This window comes from Gallinula chloropus (assembly GCF_964237585.1).
Source record: "Gallinula chloropus genome assembly, chromosome: 3".
NCBI lineage: Eukaryota > Metazoa > Chordata > Aves > Gruiformes > Rallidae > Gallinula > Gallinula chloropus.
Window position 1 is genome coordinate 57,259,692 of NC_140087.1, and position 23,862 is coordinate 57,283,553.

The 23,862-nt window shown below is 39.4% G+C and overlaps 1 protein-coding gene across 3 annotated transcripts in view; it reads right to left on the bottom strand.

The window, feature by feature from the left end:
* Positions 1 to 6,955: 6,955 nt before the first annotated feature.
* Positions 6,956 to 23,862, bottom strand: part of PPM1B (protein phosphatase, Mg2+/Mn2+ dependent 1B) — a 58,780-nt gene continuing 41,873 nt past the window's right edge. For 2 of the 3 annotated variants that reach the window (XM_084261796.1, XM_084261795.1), the window contains 3 exons: positions 20,407 to 20,518; positions 16,379 to 16,436; positions 9,564 to 10,639 (listed from right to left, as the gene is read on the bottom strand). In XM_084261796.1, the coding sequence (XP_084117922.1) occupies positions 10,367 to 10,639; positions 16,379 to 16,436; positions 20,407 to 20,518 (443 nt within the window). In that variant the 3' untranslated portion in view covers positions 9,564 to 10,366. Of the gene's footprint in view, positions 8,792 to 9,563; positions 10,640 to 16,378; positions 16,437 to 20,406; positions 20,519 to 23,862 lie in introns of those variants that run through there. The other variant, XM_084261797.1, reaches the window with a different exon arrangement.

Here is a 23,862-nt window from a genome sequence, read left to right on the forward strand (position 1 = left end):
GGGCCAGCTCTGCATCCACGTAGAGAGGCAAACACTATGGTTTTGCCTGTTTTCCCTCAGCCGCTCCCGCAAGACCGACGGGCAACCTGACCTCTGCAGCTCCGTTTCGCGCAGCGCTAAGGAAATCCTCCCTCCGCGCAGGGGACAAGCCGTCAAGAGAGAGATGCTGTCGAGGAACAAGTTTCTGACGCCGCATCTTTTACCACGGGCATCTCTGACCGCGTGTCAGGCTTCTGCCGTCAGCCTGAAGCCCCGGAGTGGGGGCGAAATGTGACTGCGTGGGACACCGTGACATGGTTTGGTGGGGGGGGGGCTTCATTATATTTTTTAATTTCTCTTTTTTTACAGCATGCTTAGTCCACTAATGGACTAGGTGATTAAAGGTTAATGGCGTTATAAACACTGTAATTAGCTACTGCCTGGCTCCTGTGGCATTTCAGGGGTAGGTTTTGGGGGAAGGCGGGATCTGGCCCCTGCCCCCCTGGGTGATCAGCATGGCTGGCTTCTCCCACTATTCTTAATGAAAACAATTATCTGCAAATTCTGGTTGTTAGCAGCGCTGCAGGAACAGCAGCAGCTAGAGTGACTCCTCCTGAATGCCTTTCCCTACAGAGGGTCAGGTGCTACACTGTCACATGTCCATAGAAAAACTCAAAGCCTAGTTTGTTGCCTCTCTGGGGAGAAGCTCACTCACACAACCGCACCCTTCCCAATTTACACCATTACCACTCTTCCCTCCACCCATCACATTTCTGTCCTAGAGAAGGATGACAAAGACCTTTTGGACCTGTTTTTTTCCTATTCTTCCTTCAAGCCCATGCCAGCAAGAGACCCATATCTTGAATTCACCCTTGTGCGAGCTGGGGATGTTCAGCATAGTATTAAGCCCTGACAGTTTGTTGCTGAAGCTTTGATGGCGATAAACTCAAGTGACTTTGTGTTCTTGGAAGATCTCTGGAATGGGAAATTCATAACACCCTGACAGCAGAGCCAGGCAGCCCAATGGGAAGCCAAGCAGAAGCTCAAAAATAAAACGGGATTGCACTACACCACCACCACATCCACCCTTTGGGTTACCACAGGACAGCACCCCAGAACTTCTCTGACGACAATTTATGTTCACTGAAGGAACAAGGAACAACGCTTGGTCTGTTGAGCACTATGCACCTCCTAATGTGGAAGGAAGAAAGGATTTTGAGAGAGGAGCTGTCAGGAATACTGTGCTCTGCCCCCTGACTCTGCACAATCACAGCTGCTAGCATACTATACAAGCTCTACTGCTTTTTGCAGTGCCTCAGTTTCCCCACCTGCAGGAATTACACATGCAGCTTCACAGCTACACATAGCGCACAGCCTCACCAGCGCTTCGGATAGTGAGTTCACTCCTTCTGTGTCTCTACGTACATAAGATTCCCTGCAGCTACTTTGCCTTTTCACATGTGTCCAAGTGCCGTCAGGCATTTCATGATCAAACCTACTTAGGCCGTGCTCTCCTGAAATAGTTCCCTGCTGAAAGAGCTCAGCTCAGCTCAGCAATCCCCAGCCTTTGTGCGGATGGACAGCCTGGCCCTGCAGCACTGAATTGCATCCTCAGCCTTTTACATGGCTGTGTGCAAACAACTCCCTGATCCTGCACCAGGCCACCGCGCTCCCCCAGCAGCAACGCGAGCGTGCGTGGAAAAATCAAAGACGATCAGGGGTGAGACCAAAGAATTGGAAATACACTTTTTTGTAAAAAATAAAAACCAAAACCCCAAACCACCCCATACCAACAAAAAACCCAGTTCTCAAGTTCAGGCAGACTGACCTCACGTGCTGCACAGCAAGAGGGGCACGTGCAAGCTTCAGGGATCCAGGCCAGGAACAAACTAGGCCTCGGCATCAAGGAAGTGTTTCACTACTTTAAGGAGCCATTTCCAGCGATGCACATACGGTTCTTGGTCAGAATAAGGAATATAACTTAATCTGCAATTTCATATTTACCTGAACACACAAAGACTGAAGCTGAAGACAATCCTTACTTTCCAAGAGTTAGAAGAACCGCTAAAACCCCAATTTTAACTACTAACCCCTAATCACCACCAAAGCCAACTTCTGTGTTGAATCACCCAGCATCGAGGACCCAGTTATCAGGGTGAAAGGCAAAGGAAGCATGGCCAGCAGCCAATACCAGCCTGTTCTGAACAGAATGGAGACATGTCCCATGTTACCTACCTGCACAAGACAGTTTCAATGCAGCTGGCTGGTTTTTATTAGTGAGCCAGAGAAGAGCAATCACACATTCAGCACGTCTTCACTTAGGGTGTTCAGATCTCCCCCACCCGCCCTCAGTCCTCACACAGTGCATTCAAATCCAGCCCCCACCCCCGGCCCCTTGGGTAGCGCAGTGACAGTATCACACATGCCCACTCCTCTCTGCCCCGAGGATGATTTAAGCATGTGTCTGCCCTCCTTTGCATGAAGCCATCTCCCACAGCGAGCTCGCTCTTCCCCCTGCCGTGCTCTGTAGGAGTTCCCAGTACCAAGTACAGTGGGACTCTCATCCGTGCAGGGCAAAACCTGTTTGCATTTCAAAGGGAGATCTTCCAGATGTTTGAGCACTGAGGGCAGAAGGGAAAGGCAGGTACACACCAGCTTTTATGTCACCGGTAATCCAGTAGCCATTTTGTACCGTTTCTCCACTACCTCCTTTCCTCAATTTCATCCAAAGCCTTTTCTTTACTACAGCTCTAACACCACAGGTTGTATGAGAAGCGGTATCTACAAGACAAAACTTTCTTCTTGTCGTTTGGTTTACCGAAGCAGAACTTGCACATGCAGTTGCTGCCATTACTCATGCGTGGGAAGTTAAACGCCAGAACTGTAATCAAGAGAAGGGAACTTGATCTGGGTTTTTTAAGGTGTGGATGAGTTGGGAATGAAGAATCTAGTTAAAAATTTGACATCTAGTTAAAAATTTGCCACCCAGTACCATGAACAAAAGGTTCCTGTGACTAAAAATAGAGACTGAGAAGCAGCTGTGAAGCACTCAGGCTGCTGGCACTTAGCAGAGTATTTCCCACAACTGCATCCTACCAAATTAGCGTAAATTTAGGAGAGCTGGATAAACTATTGGTGTTTGGTACCACACATTCTCTGCCCCCAAAACCGAAACACTATTGAAGGCGTTAGAAAAAAAGCCCACACCTGCTTTACAGGCTCAAACCAAAACCTTTACTGCACTGTTGTTTTAAGATGTGTTTATGAACTGAGGATGACCACTGGATAAAGGGTCAAAAAACTCCACCACAGACTCAGGAGCACATTCTCCAGTTTCTCCTAAAAAGAACCAGTTAAATACTGCAGATTATTCATCCGAGATTAAGAAGGCATCCATCTTTTTGTGTGTGAGTAACCTGCCAAAATAAGAATATTCACAAAATTAGTTTGTTGGGGATAGTGTTAAGAAGCTTCTTTACAAAAATATTAGGAAAACCCTTTTCATTACCGCCTTTAGACTTTAACATGTATGCATTTACTTCAGTTTCCAACTAACTTCAAAATGCAGGGTACGTATCATCCATCCACCCCCCCAGATTGCTAAAACACATTTGTACAGACAGATGCGTTCTCACCAGTTTCTTTTTTGAAAAGGATAATTCAGATTTTTCAAGGAATAATTAGTACTCTTGTGAGGAACAGAGCATAGCCAAGCATTTTTGGGTACCCTTTCAGCGTTCTGCACACTAACTCCTGGCAGTCGTGTTTTTTCTCACAAGACATGGGATTTTCATTTCATGAGTTTCTGTCCAATTTCTTTCACTTCAGCTCTGCAGGTCTTAAAGTGATAAAAACAAGTTCCATTTGGTCACTTTCTGGCATAACTTTGCATGGAAGTTCTCTGAAAACTTCCTGTAACTACCCAACAGACCCCAGAAGCCAACAGGAAGAAGCCAGGCTAATCAGTATTTCTGTATTGACAGACCAGGTGAACTTCCGAGATCACTGTGAGGGGGCTTGTGAATCGGATGGCTTCCACCTCTTTAAAGGTCAAAGCCAGGGTCTGTACAACGCCCAACACTATTATGACATGGCCCCAACTTTCCCCCAACTCACCTTAGATTCCTGAGTCTGAGAAAGACAACCAGCAGGGTAACAGTCATTTCCAAACCAGACTCAGCACAACAGAGGAGTGTTGTTCTCTAGAACACGGTTTCAATCAGTTGCCACGAGCCTTCAGAATGCATCTTCCTACTACACAGGGTTTTGCTTCCCTTATTAGCAAGGGCAATTGCTTACGCAGGAAGATTGGCAAACTGATGGAGAATGAGGTTGGGTTTTTTCCCCCCTATAGAAAGAAGCCCATCCCCACGACTTAAATCCTTACCAGTCTTTGGTAGGTTTTAAAAATCGAAGCAGTCATTAGTTGGTGTTAATTCAGTCGCTAATTGCAGTTACAGCACAGCAAAAACTTTTCACTTTGCAATTTCCACGTCAAGCAGCATACAGACAAATAAGGACAGCCAAGGACAGGAGCTGGAGGTACTCATCATGCGAGAAGGAAGTTTTTGAGGATCCAAATCAGTCTTTAAATGCAGGCACCACAGCAAAGGAGAGCTTTAAGATGGTTTATGAAGAAGGAAAAATAAGGTATTTGGGGAAACATGACCTTTCAGATGTAAAGAGAGCAAAGCACAGCAGCCCTGATGAAGCATGTGATGGAGCGATGGAAGTGAGAGAACCTCAAGCAGGGATCTAAACACAAAAAGGGCAGCACAGTCACACTAAAATACAAAAGCTCCTTGTCTTCTGCTCAAGAGAGAAGCAGCTAGGTGAGAAGGTAAGACAGCACAAGGCACGTACAGCTGAGTCAGATCTGTACAGCAGGAGCCCAAGTAAAGGCACACAGGGTACCCAGAGAAAGGGGTGACAGGCACACCCAAGGTGGAGTTTCAGCTGTGTGAACTGCATACTTACCTGCACTACACTGCAAAAGTTCTGTGACTTGGGTACTTTCTTCTGGTCTTGCTGAGTTACCTTCATCTCTGGGAGCATCCCATGCAGTTGCTCATCACCTGCACCAGAAGAGCTACCCAATTTTTTTTTTTTTTTTTTAATTTATTTGAGAGATAAACACAGCTTCAGTTTGCTTTTTAGCCCAAACCAACCCAACTGAGTTGGCAGATAAATAACTGCATGGCACCACAGCTTTTTTGCTAGAATGGACCTGATACTTAGTACCAGGCAGCATTGGGTTTTCCTTCGTCTTCCAGAAGTAAAAACTGCCCACAGCAGCTTGGTTCAATATGCAACGTCTCAAGTTCCTACTGATTTTGGTTTCCACTGTGAACCTTCAAAGCACCAGAGAAAAAAAAAAAAAAAAAAAAAAAAAAAAAAGACTGATTTTCTGGAGCTAATTATATTTTTTTGTTTAAGATTTAAGCCAGTGATGATGGCTGACAGTATGAGAACGCTTACAGATGAAGTGGCTAACTTCCAACTTCATGCATGATACTAAAAAGCTACTAATAGCTGCAATGAGTTAGAAGAATCCACATCTTAATTGTGCATGTGAAACTCAAAATAGGTTGGTTGTTTTCATTTTTTTTACTCCTTCACCTAAATAGCAACAGCAGTTCACAAGAGGGGTGCAAGGGCATGAAAAGCATGGATACTTTTGCCAAGCCTGCATGCAGGGTCAAGTAAGCACCTGGAGATCTGTTCTATAAAGAGGAGACTTTTGCTGTAGGTAACCTCCCACACAAACCTTTTGAGATCAGGATCACACCTACGTATAATGGCATCAATTTCTTCATTCCCTATAGCAAGTTAATAGGCTAAACCAAATTTTTATTTTGCTCAAGATTTTCAGAGAGTAGGTTTGAGAACTGACACAGGCCACTTCGTTACAGAAGTAGTCATAAAAATGAAGAGAAGGGAAGAATCAAGCTGAATTTGACAGTTCAGAAAGTCCTGAGATAGAAGAGACAGCCCCCTACTCTCAGCATCCTATCTTTATATTAGTTACCAAATGGCGATATAATTAAGAGAACATCACTTTAAAACAAACATTAAAACTGGTAGGTTATGGCACATACATGAGCAAATGTTACCAGACATCTGTCTTCTCATACTAAGAATACAGAGGCAAAAGCCATGGGGATTTTCCTACCCCAGGCTGCTGAAATCCAAACGGTATTTTGATTAAGCTAAAACTATGATTAGAATTTATACAATAGTGATTTAGAGGAGAGAGGAAAAAAAAAAAAAGAAGAGAGTGATATCTTAAGTTTTGTTGTAGATGTGCAAGCCATTGTCCTCTCTAAAGAGCCTATATGCCTGCTTCACTGTTACAGAACTCAAGTGGAAACCCCTTTATTTCAGGGAGATTATCCACATGATGACTCTACAACCTACATGGTGTCCATCAATACCCCCATTGCACAGTAACACCAGGTATCCAGACAGGTGATTACCATGCAGTATCAGTAGCATGGAGGATTTGGTTGTGTCTTGTGTCTGTGTCATCCATCTCCACCCAGCTAAACAACTTCATTAATGAAGTTAAAAAGAAGAAAAATCAATGCAAGTTTTAATGTGAGTGTTAACTGCTGAGGAATTTCTACCCAAAACACTGTACAAAAGTACAACTTTATAGGCCTGGGCCCAGATATTGTAGAAATTTCAAGCAAGGAGTTAACTGAAGTCAAGATTACACTGAGTTTTTCGCCTTCAAATGAACACTCTCCCATAGCTGGAGTCAGACTCGCTCCAGATAAACTTGGATTTGGCCTCAGAGCTCTAAATGCTGTTCGTGCTCTCGTCTCCCACGGAGAAGCCCACTCTGAGACTTCCGGCTTACAGAGAGCAGCGCTGCCTACAGAACAAACACCCATCCACCACCAAGAGACACCTCTTCAATCCCATCAGTTTATCTTTTTAAATGCTTCTCAAGAGAAAAGATAAAGCGTTGTCACACTGTTTTAGCAATCCTTTATTGAAGATAACAAGTTGGTTATGTTCACTGTATTGTATGAAACATCACAATATCATACTGGGAAGGTACTATCAGTACAGGGTTGGACCAGAGCGGACAGTCTGAACAATAAACCATTTTGCATTCTTCATTCCCTATCTTTTAACAACCCCAAAGAAACCAGTAAAGGGACAAATACCTGTTAACATCATCATTTAGAACACTTTAACTTACAAGGCTAAAATCTAATGAATAAATAAAATATACTGTGGCAATAATCCTCTCTAGACCAAGAAAAAAAAAATCAGATACACAGTGAATCCAAATGATTGGGAAAGTTGGCCTTCGGCACCAGTATGAAAGAGCGTGTGGTTTTTACAGACTCACCATGGGGATAAAGTTACAGAAAAATACCATGAATTCCATTTCACACAAAACCAGTTGATGACTGTCATTAGCTTAAAACTACACACAAGGGCAATTACATCCTCGCTGAAACACAGTTTAAACAAATAGGAAAATGTTTACAAGGCATCCACAGCATGTAAATCATGTACAGATGGATACATTCATTGTTTCCCCTCCCCAATAGCTTTTATTTTAGATAAATACTTTACTCTTCCCCATTTTCAGCATTTACTGGACTCATTACATGCACAACTCAAAGAAGTCAGAAAAAAAGTCAAGGTTATTGCAAAAATAGAATTAAACTAAGAATCTTCAAGTACCTTACATGACAGCCACTCTGTACCATGCCCATTGCTTATAAAATGAAAGGTCATTGAACCCATGAAAATATCTCTAATATTTTCTTAATTTAAAATAGATAATTTTAAGTGTATTTATAGTAATCTCAAAGTGATAATTTGAAATTTGAAAATAATGCAAACAATTAAAAATTATACCCATATTACACAAGACTTCTGTCTGTATCTTAAGCTGAAAAAAATCAAAAAAACTATAGAAAACCACATATAGAACAAAAAAATATCACAATTTACATTATAATAAAGGCAAATTTTCAGCATTTTTTTAAAAAACCTGCAGCTGTGAGAGATGTCAAAGCAAGTCACTACTAACTATAAATTTATCAGTTTGGTTTTAAAAGATTTTTCTCTAGCAAGAGTTTAAGGGTGTGTTGTACACATGCGTAAAATTCTTACTGTTTTTAGACGCCTAGAATCTTCATATATTATTGCCAAATACACGTATCTTCAAGCAAGCAGTAGGCAACATATCACAATTTGGACACCGCAGGGAAACCTAACGGTCTGGTAATACAGGTAAAACTGGAAAATTAAAGACAAAAGAAAAATTACACATCTGATAGCGTATTGCCCAATTGAAATTGCTTCCAAGCCACAGAGCTGCAAAGCCTTCCAACTCAGGAAAGTGAAATAAGTCACATCTCAAACGACTCAGACTCTCTCACGCTTGCGTGTTGCGCATCTCATTTAGCCAGAGTGTGTCTTCAGAGTACACCTACCATCCCACGGGCACCAGGTACATACACCCATCTGCTGAGAGAATCACTCCTTCCTTCCTTCTTAGGGCCACAGTTTATTACAGATGTAATCAGTATGCCTGAGGCTGGTAAAAATACTGTAGTACAGGCAATGCTAAGAGTGGCAATATCAGAGAACACAAAAATGAACAAATGATGGAAAATTCTAATATCTTTCTGCCCATTTCACAAAATGTTGGAAATCCACCAGAATTTTTCCCTTGTATTGAAGAAAACAGATTTAAAAGTTTGGTTTTTTTTCCCCCTTTCAGAATCAAAAACATTTTAGTAGATTTGTAAGGCTACCACGGATCTTCTAGATCTCCAGCACCCTACAGGAAAAGAAGAGGAGACATATTACTACTCACCAATACAAACGAAAGCATTTTGTTGCACGCTGGATTTCAGTGGCACAGTTAAGCACAATACTAGCACAAGACAGACAGTATTGCCTTTTCCTCCCCCCCCCAGCTCCTGCTCGCTTCCACATACATCCTCAACTTCATGAGGGAATCTACTGTCATAAAACACGAACCCAGCGAAGCTATTATAGCAGAAAGGCTTAAGACACAAATATTACATGAAATTGCACTAAATCATAGCTATCAATAGATACTACATCTATGGACTACAAAAAATGAAGTCTCTACAGTACTAAGGAACTCAGCTCTTCAGGCATTCCTGGTCCTCAAGAAACTCCTGCAGGCTTTTTTTTTTTTCATGAAGGCAGTGAAATTTGTACCTATTTTGAACAACGATATTTTTGTGCAAGTGTTGTATTATGAACTGACCACTGACAAGAATCCCAGATTTAATTTGCTGACAAATAAAAAATTAACACTAAGTTCCCAATATTGTCACTGATCGACCCAAACGCCCGTACATGCATGTACAGTACTCCAAAAGAAGTGGGAAAGGTTTCCCAGAAGGTAAACTTAGGTAGAATAGCTGGGTTTCATGGTTGTTTAACTTGAACTGGAGAAATGCTGTCCAAATGCAGTATTACGATCAATGTGCCAAACCCAAAATCACTCAAGTATTTGTAGAAACTAATGAATATCATGATGAGTTAATATCAGAAGCCATGAAAAGTTTCAAGTCATGTCAGAAGGGTAAGACTTCAAAGGACATTTATTACTTGCTTAAAAGAGTCCATATGCATACACACATTATTCCACAGCACATTCTTTATTTTGACTTAAACACAAATTCTTAGAACTTGACACTAAATGCACACTAAATCTAAGTACATTTTTATTTCTCAATGTACGTTATGCTACAGCCTAGGAAACAATGATACAATCATCTAGAAAATAGATACTTATGATGAACAGTGGGTACAATCTAAATTGGAAAAAAAAGTCAAACATTTCATGAAGGGTGAAAACCTAAAAAGTAATAGTTTTTTCAACTTAATTGTAACATAAACTATACACAATTCAAATACAAACATGCAGTATATGATGCTTGGGAAAAACAAAAAGGCTAAAGAATTTTTATAATTCAATTAATTTGCACAAAAGAGGATTAAAATGTGAATTACTTTACAATTAGCAAACACATATCATCAAAATTATTATTTAAGAAATGTACTTTAAAAGTCTTAAAACTTTTTTTTTTGCATTGGCACACCTAGTCTTGGTGTCACAGGATTTAAAATAAACAAAAACCTCAAATGGGAAGTTAACTGCTTGCTACACAACATAAGATGCAATTACTATAATATACCATGGTAATTGAACTTTCAAGGAAAAAGAGCTTTGTATAAACAATCTGTACAAATAACTGAAGTAAAAACAAACAGACTTCTAGGATAGATGTGACAAATGTTGAGATATAAACAAAGGAAAAGATGCCAAGTGAAGCGAAGCGTTAAATCCGCTACGTAAAACAATTACATCTGTTTCTCACTCATTCATCCCTGAATCTTCGTTTGAGCTCTGTATTTCGGCAGGGTGATTCCCAGATCCTGTGGGGGTGCCTGGTACGGGGTCACTGGGTCCAGCATGAGTATGTGAAGTAGATGCAGTGCACTCTTCCCCCTGCATCTTAGCTAGCCTGTAACTACTCAGCATCTCTTCCAGAAGGTGGCGGTAGTTCCCCCTATGATTAATTCTCATCTGCCTGAGCGCTTCCACCAATTTTCCCTGCGTTCCACTTTTCTCCGCTGTGCCAGGGTCCTTTTTTTAAGATTCAAGACCCCAAAAAAATCAGGAGTTAAACTAGGATATTTTCTAACAACATTTAAAAAAAAACAAAAAAAACGAAACACAATTTTTCTGAATGAGAAAACTCTTAACACACCTTATTAGCAACACATCCCTCAGGACATCATCCATGCTTGTCTATTTTATACAACATCATAATTTAAGAAACAATCCCTATCACAACAGCATGTTTAATAGTTTCCATTTGTTTTTTCCAGCAATTTTGTGTGAGTGTAGTCCCTCCTCCCAAATTTGGTTCAAACTGGCTTTTGACGAACAGAGCCACTATTCCCCTGCATCCATGTGCAGTTGTCACTGACAAATTGGAAAACTTCAGCTTTAGCCATCGAGTGATTAGTTTTAATTGTGAATTTCTGCACAGCCAATAGCAAGACAGTCCTGTGAAAAACTTACTCAAAACAGATTAGGTAACTACTGCTAGCAGTTTAATTGAAGCAACACATCAAAATAACTGCTCAGAGTGTTTTAGGAAACAATCCCTCTACGTTAAAGACTGATTTTTGCATGAATGCTGCTGCCACAACAGAAATGCACAGAATGTACCTATCAGCACCAGGGGTGGGGTTTGAACAGCATTAGGATGCTATTTTCGGCAGATTTGCATATTGGCTAGAAAAATTACCAGGAAGAACAGCTAATTTGAAGTGTAATTTAGCAACCTACAGCACAAAACTGAGTAGTAAGCACTGCTTGAGGCATGGAGGTCTCCTCTGCAAACCACCTACCTGGCCACAAGCAGTCAGTTGAAAAAACTGAGAGCTTTTTTGGGTAGACTTGCCCATCTACTACAGCGCTGAGACTATGCTAGACATTTTAACTTTCAAGTGATAAATTAGTACTGCTGCTTTAAGGGAACAGTACATTCTAAATTATTAATGTCTAGCAAGTTATCAAGCTAGACAAATGGAACTGTATCACTGGAAGCTGGCAGATTTTGCAATACATTAGAGGCAAATCCAGACTGCCTTTTTCTCATGCTGACCTCATTTTATTGTCACCTAGTCCAAAAGCTTCATAAACTGCAAGTACTGCAGTCACTCATTTACAAGCTTAATAGCAGCATTAAGAGAATATTTCAGGCTCAATAGTATTTTGGATGCTGCAGTGCTCCTGGAATACAAACCCCAAGACCGATTAACACAGCCTAAATCAAAAAGGGACAATTTTAGCACAAAAATAAATATTATCATATATAATGCCATCCCTCTATGCCTAATTTGTTGCACAGAGATATACTTCCACTGTGGCTTGCTGTTCTGAACTTGAGATGTTTTGACTCCCACATACTTGCATGTTCATAGTCAAGACAGCTCTTCAACAGCCCAGCAAGGAGAAGCAAGTTAATGGAGGCAGTTTTAATGTATGAAGTGGAACTCTCAATGTCTCACAAGGTGTCAGTGAAAACTCATGGCACCAGGATGAGGCTACAGATGTTATTTTATTTCTTCTTAGGGGTTTTACCTAGCTAGTACTACACAAAGCAGCATAACTGAAGGATTCCAGGTTTGTGTGTTGTTTTTTTTGAAGTGCAGAGAACACCTAAATTCCATAGTTCCTCCAGCCCATTAGTTTTGCTCTGAGGTTGGCATTAACAAATATACACCCTGAATCTCCACATGTAACAATATTCAAATCTTCACAAATTCTTTTGGCCAGTTCAAGTGAATATTATTGTTCCCATGCAACACTGAAGGGTAAAAGCAATAAGCAATATAATAGCAGCTCTGAGACCCCTGAACAATTCAAACGCTAGCAGGAGTCAAAGTAGTAACAAAGCTGTTAGCTCTTGATACTCAAACTCACATCCTGCTTTTGCACCCTGTTTGATAGCAGGCTATTCTGTGCTTTCCTCATCTCCCTCAGTGCAAGCAGAAAAGAATCCCCACCAACAGTAAGACAGAAGCCACCTGTTTTAGGTACTGTTCACTGTAATATACACACTGTAACATAGATTTCTCTCTAATGATGTCTGACTAGAACACGTCCCTGAAAACGACGAGTATTGCACAAATTACCATTTATCTTCATATTCTAATTCAACTTGGTGGCAATAAAACCAAGTTTTTGCTACCTATACTTAAGATGAGCACTCCCAATTTTTCTGCTCTGTTATATGATGTATGTAAAAAGGGCTACTACAGGACTTACAATGTTTAAGGGTATAAGAATGTTGTCCAGTTACATTTTTACAAGTATCTTAGATTTAGCAAAGTGCCACAGTATTAGTAAAAGCAAGAAAGAAACATGATTGGCTTCCAGGAATTTACTCAAATATGGCTTTAAACAAACACAACTGAAACTTAACACAGCCACTGTAATTTTAACATTGTTTCTTGTGTTTAAGGATACATATACACCCAAGTAGATTAACTGGAGTAGCCTCCTAGTCTTAGGAGCACATTACAAAACATGATGAAGTAGAGCCACTAAAGAAGAGAGTAATACTTCAACATGGTAACTAGAACACCCATTGGTGTTACAGTGGTAGCAACTATTTAGCTATAAAGAAGTTCTTGGAAGATCCCTTTAAAGGTCTGAAAGCACCAAGCCCCAGTACAGAACAGATTTCTATGCTCTCACTCACCCTTGTAATGGCACAAGCCACCATGCTTACAGCAGAAGCCCCTATGCTCAAACACTGGCAAAGCTGCTCTGAAAGCTCTCTCCAGCTCTGGATTTAATAAATACTTGCACTCTGCTGAGATGCCCAAAAGAAAAACACAAACAACTTATGACTGCTATACCCTGAAGCCACACTAGTGATCTGTGAATAATGCTATAGTAAAGATTCTTTCACCCCTCCGTCTCCCACTCTACACAACATACCCTTATTTAGGCTGTAAGTTAAAGATTCTCTGAAGGTGCACAAGTGAAGAACTGGAAGAAGTTGCACTACAATCACTAGCTCAGATGAGAAAAAATTCTAAGCACAACACTGAATGGAGTCTTTACAGTGCTCAGTAAAAATGAAATTAATTTAGAAAGAGATACCACCTTGGTTCTGATTTATATACTTCTTAAAACTTTACTTGCAAAGCTATTTTTCTCCAGTTCACGGTAATCCAGGGTAACTAGTTCAAATTGTTCAACACTAAAAGGGGAGTCATATTCTATTTACAGGGGAGTCACAGTCTCAATTGCAAAAGTTCATCTGGTTTGGGTTCTTTTGTTGGTGGGGTTTGATTTTGTGTTTAGTTGATGTTAATTTTTTTAATTAACTTTTACTCATGCCTATTACTATTTTTGTGTTCAGGCAAAAAATTGCTTCTAACCTTATACAAAGTCCTCAGATGAAGATGACTGCCACAGGCAGACTCTCTAGTTAGTACCAGCAGCATTCAGCACTACGCCCACACTCTAACAGACAAGTGTTCACTGTTAACCACACAAGGGGAAAGATTCTCAAGTGTGAGTCAGCACACCTTCCTTCTCTGCAGACTCAGCATTTGTATCTGCAGCTCAGAACTCAGTATGAAGACCTGCTCTTGCTTCATACTGGTTTGTCACAGGGGCATTGTTAGTTAGATCTTGGTCTCGTTTGGAAATGTCATTGCTGGGATGTACTGCATTTCCTTCCTACCTATGCTTCCTGTTTAAAGCTGAGATGTGTAGCAACATTATCACAGTGTGTAGACATGGTGGAGAGTCTGATGTTGAGTAACTGAAGAGTTTCCTTCTCTTTTCCCCACCCATGCACTAAAGTATTCAGTTCAAAGGACTAAGACCACCACATACATATCTGGAACTGATTAAGACTACCAAGGAAGTAGGTGATGTTTTCATCACCTCAGAGTTGAGGTCCACTACATTCATCCACTCCAAGGACAATAATATAACAATTCCTACTTGCTGGGAAAGAGCAAACAAGAATCACATCCTTCACTCAGTGATGCATCCTCCTCTCAAACTGTTCTGCGTCAGAATGGCTTCAGATGAAAAGATGCTGACTGGCAAGTGACATCACAAGTTCAAACTAAAATTTAATCCCGTGTATTTAAAACACATAATTCCAGGATTTGCACTAAGTAACAACAGAAGGCAAAGTTGACAGAGTAGAATCAAGTGTATTGCTCACTTCATACTGAAGAAGCCAAATTAAAAGGACTCAAATACCCAGGGATTCTAATGGCAATATAGGTGAAAGATACTCATGGTAATAAGGGTTATATTCTTTCATACATTGCTTACATATTTTGTTCAGTTACCTCATTTTAGAGTCAGAAATTAAATTGTAATAGATAACACCCAAAAATTTTAAGAGTAGCCAATACAGGAAAGGATGCTGTTCTGTTTGGCCTTTCAACAAGTTTGCATGGCTACTGAAAAGTAGGTCTGGAATTAGGAAAGGTGCATCAATAATGCAACTACGACACCTGACATGTCTAGAAAACTACTATTAGATAAATGTTTCTGTAAGGCAACCAACCAACTTATAAATCCTATGCTGTAGTGTTCAAATAAACAACTTTGACCAACAACTTTACCCTAAAAGCAGGAACAAAGTTATGGCCAAGTATGAAAAGCTGTAGCAGGCCGATAGAGGTGCAGTTTCCTGAAGGGCTAAAGAAACTGAAAGAGGAAAATGGTATCTGGCTTGTTTTGGGGTACTATGGCACAACTCATTGAAGGTTAAATGAAAATTGTGTAGTGTATTTTTTTAACTAAAGAGAGGAACAAATCCTAAACAACAACGAAGATACTACCTCTCTATTTGTACTCTACTAGAATAGTGGTCCCTTCCACCTACACAAGGCTTTCTAATGTACGAGTAAACCAAATACAGGCAGCCAAGACTAAGTGACAGTGGGAAAAACATGGTAATAATTGTGCTGAGACTGCGAGTTCACAATCTCAAGGCACACAGTTTCAAAGTATCTAAAGTAAAAGTTAACAGTGAATGGCGCTAGCGAGGTGTAACGGCTGCCTGACTGAGGATCTGGCAGCCGTCTCAGAAGAGAGAAAATATGACAAAGGATTTACAGAAGATCTATGAAATTAGTTTGCATTAACTGCCCAGGAAATAACATGTAAAAGCAGTGATGTTTTATCATCACATCCTCAGTTCTCCAAAGATTTTTTTTAAAAAAAAAATTTAACCACAGCACCAGTTACTACTCTTTATACTAAAATAAAGGGGACTCTAATAAGCAGGTTTAAAGTTACAGCAAAACCCGTATTTTACCACGCTATTTAAAAATTCAGTGTTTATGATCTGGGCAGAAGAATAAATCCACTTTAGAAATCAGAACTAAAATAAATTTAAATCACTTTATACTTTCCTTAGACCACTGCACATGGGATACTTTCATACTTAAGAGGGCAGGATGTGTTTGACCCTTCTTCTACTATAATTCTTAGACACAATAGCTAATTAGGTAATGAATATCCTGACCATATTTTTTTTACAGTAATAAACTAATTTAGAAAAAACCCTGCACTGTTGACTCACAGGTTTGACTAAAAAAGCAATAATCAAATGTTTAAGTCATCTCTCAAAATTGGATGTCCATTTGCTTTCTGTGGATGAAGTTCTAGATCAGATCCATCCAAAGCAAGTTCAAGATGAACAGCATGCTGCAATACGTATTTTGTACTTACAATACTTTATTGCAGTGATGTACACTTTTGTTTAATGTATGACACTACTTTGATATTCTCATTAACAAAGCAGCAATCAAAATGGGAACTTACCCCCTCATTCTCTCTGTGTGGATTCAGCCTACTATACACAGCTTCAATAATATTACGCCTAAAAAGAGAAGATTTAAAGAAAATTAAGCACAAAGTATTTCAAAACACCGAGAACTTAAGAAGTCTGAGCACAGTAATCACTCTGAAGTGTTTAAGATGTTTTGCCATTAGCGTGCCTCTTAAAAATATTAAGTCCATTCTTAGTGTCTTTACTTACTTTCAATATGATGTTTGAGGATTTAGCAGTAAATCAGGATTTGTAAAGACTAAGCAAGGCAAAGTATTTTCATACCTTACCCCCTTGTGGTTTACCTTCTTACATCTTCAGAAATTCCAGCTGCATACTCACATTTTGCCAAGAGTAACATTTAAATCTGTTTTTTGCTTATAACAAAATTCTTCAAGTCAGCTGGTTTTCCTGCCTTATTTCTGGATGTGTAACTTAAGACAGTTGCTATTTTTCCCCTATTTTTATTACATATACCCAGGTTACTACTTGCCTATGGACATCTGAAGAGTCATGCCCAGAGTACACCACTTCTGAAGTGTGTTGCCTAGTGTCTATTCACAGTGTAGATATTAAAACCTGAATGCCGTTAGCTAAATTTTCTTGTATCCTATAAGCCCATGCCTTCACAGCAGACAAAATAAACACAAAAACTTATAAAAACCACCCCAAAACCAAAGTACAAACATACTCCTGACGAAAAGGTTATGTCCCTGCATCTTCAAATCATAGTAAGAACTGGGGAAATTTCAGACAAGTCTAAAATATAATCAAAATTACTGACAGCTTCAATAAAAAAAGTACTGCTACATAAAGTCTCAAGTTTGGAACTGGCCAAGATCTATAAAAAATTATGTCTTAAAGACTCTGGGGGGGTAAGCACTAACTGTTGATTCTTCAAGACAAAGAGCACAATGGCACTGGATGAAGACAGAAGCGAATGTCTCAAAAATACAGACTGGTGACTTGGACAGAACAAAGCTTTTTCTGCCCCAGAAAACTGAGGATGCTGAAAGTGTCATGAGGCTCATTCTGAACACAAACTTCACAGAAAAGAAATTCTTAAGTCACTAAGTACATAACTTCCTGAGGATCAGTAAGCACCTCTGCTGAAAACTAGTACTAAGGGAAGTATTTTTTCCCCAGTTTTATATTCTTCCCTGGGCATCTACTCTTACCTATCCTGAAGACAGGATACAGATCCAGAACAGTATTTGGGCTAATCTAGTATGACAAGGTCTTGTGTTCATTCCATGTAAGTAAATGCACATTCAATATGGAAGAGTTTGTCCTTTTAATGGAATTCTGCAAGTACTTTGACTTTTGAGACGAAGCAAATTAATCAGGTCATCTCAGTATCTAGTGTGCAGCATCAGAAGATTTTTTCTAGTCATGACCCAGCATTTAAAACAATACCTAGTAAAATACTCGGAATTCTAGATGCTCTGTGGACCAGTGAATGCAAGGGACAGTGCATGAAATCTCAGGATGACAACTAATCTACAACACTGAAAAGACATCCTGCTATCATGTGTTCAGAAGCAACATATCTTGATGAAATCAGCATTTACCTAGACACATCACACCACAAGTGGAAGAAGGCCCAACAGATACACTCAACAACCTGCAGCTTCAAGACACAGCTGTATATGTAATTTGTGCTTGTTTATACACAAATGTGTTGGGCTGCATCTGAATGAGCTCCCAGAAAGAAATTTAGTATTGAATTGGGAGTGACATTTTAAAAAGTTATGCCTGAAATCTACTGAAGAATACAACTTCTCCAAGGGCACATCAGCTAAAGACAGCACTATAAGAATTCTGGAAGGATTGCACAGCTGAGCTAGCATGGGGATCCATCAGCACTGACTGAAGACTTTTCCAGCAAGATGAAATTCAATCTTTATGCAGATGATACAGGAGAAGTGTGCTCTCCATTTACTTCCATGTTTAGTGAAGGTGGAATGGCACAATTCTGACTAAATGTCTGTGCTGTGGAAAGCAGTTGCATCTCACACTGTTACAGAAGACATGTGGACAGTCCAAGCAAAGCTGCCATAGAAGCAGCAGGGAGCCACTGCAGAGGGTTTAAATTAGGCTTAAAAATCAAGGCCTTGGGAATTTTCCTATCTTTGAAAATCATATCATTCTTCTTTCTTTGAACAGCATATTTCTTTGTATGTTCTTTTGAAGGGAAAGCTCAGGAGCAGGATGTTGAGTGGAAGTACAAACACCTATAACAGGGTGGCTCAGAACTTTTATTTTCTTCAGCAACAAGTGACCATTCTTTTGAGGATTTGAAGTTACAGGGGAATCTGACTCAAGCCAGAAGCCAGTCTTTCTGAAGAGTAAGATTTGAAAGGATAAAACACCACCACCAGCAGAATCAACACCTTTAGATCTCCTGCCCCAAAAGAATGTGCCAATGCAGGCTTCTACACAAGTGAGATGCTTGAAGGAAGTATACAATGCCAACAGAAGTGGAGCTACTTCAGAGGTTCCTGAGGGTTGCACTAGTAAAGGTAGCATCACATTGCCTTCCTCCTGCTCAGGCATAATAAAAACACACGGGTGTCTATAACTGATGCTAAAATCAAGGATGTCAGCCACATACAAGCCTTCTGTCAACTTGTTTCAGCCAGGTCTTAGAAGTTCAAACCAAAAGACAAAGTGTGAATTCTTCATGTCCTAGTAAGATTACAGGATAAAGATCTCAAGACAAAGGATATTCTCATTTTAGGACAAAAGTAAAAGTTACACTGTATGTGGTTTGTGTTGTGTAGTCACACTTTTTCAAAGCTTCCATTTGGGAGTTCAATCCTGCAAGTAAAAGTTAACTCAATACTTCATTGCCTCTCTTTGTGCTAAGTTCAAAGGTCAGGAAAGCATTACTCAATATTGTCTGGCAGGTTCTTTAGAAGCTGCTGCAGGTACACCTCCTGAAGTCAGTTTCCTGTAAAGCAGGACTTTACAAGTCAAAATGAAGAGAAAGGCATCAGAAGGCAAATTCTCAACCTAAGCCTCTTGAAAAAGTAACCTGGGTCACAACAAATTAAAATACAAATTATATGCAAAGGTTCAACAGTACCAAAGCTGTGTGCATGGCAGTTATCAATGAGCAAAACAACACACACCAACTCATTATTCAGCAGTGGGGAAGCACTAAGAATAGGCACACCACAACTCCTCTGAATGCCTGGAATGCACACGAGTGGATATAAAGGCCCCGAATGCACAGGTACTTTTAAGGCTATAAAAAAAAATATCACAGCAAACAGTGCTTTATTAATAAGTACACATAAGGAAATTAGATGTGTACACAAATGCTCAGAGGACAGGACTTTGTATTTTGAAAAATACGAAGATTCCAGAAGCAACATGACCTATACCAAAGTGCAATAACAGGTCTCACCGTTGGGGAATTCCAATTTAATAATTGTTTATGCAATCCTAAATTGGTTGTTAGAACAGCACTATTAGCCTCAGAAAACCAATATAATTTCCGAATGTTTATACCAATTAAGAAATTAAAATGCATACCCTAGTTGAATATTCTTGCTTACCTAACATTCAGTTTAAGACTAAACAAAGTAAGACAATCTTCATGCGAGAAAGTTTGTTGAGGAAGCAAACACTGACCCAAACTTCTACCAGACACTAGGTCATGGAGGGAACATGACATCAGGAAAACTGGCTCAGCATTTTGATACAACAGTTAAGAACTATCAATAATGTAAATAAAGCAGTTAAAGGCCAAGAATAGATATTTATTTTTAAAGTAGCCATATGGAAATAATAAACTGTATGCTATGTACAAGTATATGATCAGTTTCCTCTTACCATTCCAGAATGGGAACAGTGACACAGCATGTTTATGCAGTGCAAAAGCAAGCTACCTTAAAATAAAAACACCACTATTTCTTTGGGTATACCAGTACAGTAAGAAAGCTTTAAAATAATTAAGCAGAAGTATTTATTTAAGTTAATTAAACAGTTGAAGAAATTCCAGTAGTATACTCACTTGCCAGCTAAACCACCTCCTGGTGGTAAATTAGGGATATTCTCCGCAGTTAAAATACGAATAACATGAGCAAGATCAGGCATTCCTTCTTCACCAGATTTTTCCATAATTTCTAATTTAAAAACAGAAGAAGTCCTTAGATTACTCAATCCCACCCATTCCTTAAGACACTACAATGTAAGATACAATTGTTCAATAGAAACACTACAAAACATGTAAACAGGAAAGCTTTCTTTACTTTTAGGTAACAGTCTTTGCATGGTGGAACAAAACAACTCAAACCCACAGCCCTCTTTTCCAGTATGCTTGCTAGTCATCCTCTCTCAGAGAAACTTGGAAATCGACAATGAGGGGATGAAATACCCTGGAGATGGCAGCGTGTTCTCTTCCAGAAAGAGTTAGGTTCAGTTACCTTCTGCTGCATTGCGACACATACTCAGACGTTAAGTGCCATAAAGCCAATGCATCCCACAAGTTCAGGCATACTTCATTGCAAGTGATACCTTGTATTTTCAAAGCCCTGAACCTCTGATGCATAAACATGCAATAGAGATGCATATGAAATGGCCCGTTATCACTCAAGTGGACAGAAAAGTATATAGAACTGATGATGAATAATTAATACGATGATATTCCATTTTCAAATCAGAAGTATCACAAGTCCAGTGCTAGCAGATTCTGTCTCGGACACCAAGTACCTAAACCAAAGTCAACCTCCACATGCTCTTATTCAAAGTTGCTGTAAGGTGAATATGTAATAGCTGCATGTATGCTCACGTAACACTACTGTCATCCAGTCACCAACCTCTAGTCATTCAACTACTATCATGGCAGAAAAAGGCTCCCTAAATTATCTATGAATTGTAGTTGTATATATGTGCCACTTTTTAAGAAAGATTCTGTTTTTCCTGAAAAATCAGTTAAATTAAGAAACTAAGTGCCATTTCCTGTAGACACTGTTCTACATAAAAATTGTCTGAGTCATAAAAGAATTAAGGAGAACGGATCTGCTCAAATATCATCCTAAAACCCAACCTTGGTCAGTCTGTATCTAGGCTACTAAACAAAGATAAACAAATCACCTGAATTTTTTACAACTGACTGACTATGCTCTGGATGCCTGATTTGTAACCAGGAAGTAAAGCTAGAGGCAGCTACCATTTCAATTTCTGAAGTTAGGAAAAAGCACATCACCTATCTACATGAAAGACTGCATCCCAAGTAGCCTGTCTTTAAGCCTCTCTTGATGTCTACAAAGTGCTTGCAAAGTATTCAATTACCTGCTATCAGGGAGATCTGCAGAAAGCCTCCCCACAAAGCAATTCTACTTTTATAATATTTATACTATCCTGTACTAAATGTAACACGGTGCTTCTAAGCCCCAATTTTAAGTCAGCACCACAGTCTCTGCAATGAACAGGCTGGGTATACTACTACTAGAAGTAATTAAACCATCTTCTGTGAAATTTTATGTATATTACCATGCACCCATCCATTAGGAATGAATCATGGCTAGCAAAGGAAGTGACAGCTGAATACACTTGAATCTTAGGACTTGGATCACTTCTTCCATACACATTCACACAAATCAGCCACAAGTTCTTTTTGTGCTGTTCTACCTAGTTACAGATAGACTGCTCCACTATAATGTAATTTTTGCTCAGTCATATCTGAACAGAAACATGCACTTACTACTCTTTACACCAAGACCACTTCTGGTGCTATACATACAAAAAGTAGACAAATAGCAAGAAATAAGAAAAAAAGCTACAGAAGCAGGCAATTGCTAAATATTAACAGAAACATAAGATCTTTATATCTTCTTAAAGAATTAAAGCAATCACATCCAAGGACTGCTGGAAAACTCTGCTGTATAGATTTACTTCTCAGGGTATCCTGCACTGAACCACAAGCAATTTCTCTCCACTTCTACAAGTAAATCAGGAATTCTGGTGGAATTCTCTCCTTCATCTTTCCCTGATAATAGGGCAAATAATTTCATCCAGAATGTCTTCCCTTTATTAAAAATACCACTTCCTAATAGAAAAACAGAGGAAAAAAGGCAAGTGACCAAGCATGACCTTTTTTCGTTACACATCAGTTAGCAGATACACACTGTGGATTTCCTTCAAAGGCCACTAGAAAAAACCCAAATGTTTTCAGCAACAGATTTACAGACATTTACAACGTTTTCACTTTCACATCTATGATGCTAAGCATAACCCTAGAGTTATTTTTCCCCCTGAATGCGCAAAACAACTGCAGATTCTTTTATACCTGCATTGCTAGTGTAATTCAGATGCTTAGAAGAATAGTTTCCTGATACATGCAAATCCATGGTAGTTGACTAAAAGTCTACTACTACTTTAGTCCTAAAATATTTTTCACCAAAAGCCTAACAATGCAGAGATAACCATTGTGAAAATTCAATTTCATTTCAATGTAAAACGAATCCTCATTGCAACAGCATTACAAGTTTTCTTTGTTCCAGCATCTCCTCTGACCTCCAGCTACAAGTTACAACAAGGAGTTTTATATATGGTATTTATTCCACATATATAATATGTACCATCCAACTCACTACACTGAATATTCAAGTACTGTTAAGACTATTTAAGTCTCCATGGAACACACACCCCTGTTTATGATTTGGGGTTGGTTGGTTTTAAAGTCCACGTCTGATATACCTTAATCGAATTCTGTGCCTAGCTTGCTTTGTGACAGAATTTCGCATCTCAAAGTTAGATAAGTACAGAGATCAGAAAGTAGCATTTGAAAGGGGCAGCAATAAAAGACTGACAAAGTATAACTTAACTACTATCCAACACATCTGCATTACTTTGAAAATTAAGTGACTCAAAACAGGCATGGCTCTCCTCACAACCATAAATGACTTGATCACAACCTGTCAGCTAGAATCGCGTAAGTATTTCAGAATACTCTTGAACGGGCAGCTTCAGAATGCAGTTACCCACATTCTGTCAAATTCAAGACCCAAACTAGCAAAAGAGCTTGGGTATACAGTTGTTCCACTAGAAATATCTGTAAATTGTTCACTGAGTTTGTTTAAAAAACCCAACAAACAACCCACAAACAAAACTCCAAAAATCTCTGGTAGAACAAAAACTCTGGTTTGGTATTAAAACAGTAACTGTTTTGTTTTAGTAACCCAGGAAAAATCTTATGGAACTACTAACTCCACTTGCTGTACAAATACACAGGACCTCTGCATTCTGCTTTGGAATGTACAAACTACAAGTGTTGTACATGTATTAAACTGATTCTGAACACAAACTTTTTAATTGTTTTAAACAAACAAAAGTATGCCTCAAGTAACACCATGCCTCAAACACCACCTTTCTCTCCAAGCCAAAGTTTAAAATGCTTGAGCATAGCAGTGAAAAATCCTGTTGTCTTTTTCTAAGGACCACAAGAGAATAGAAAAATATTCCATGC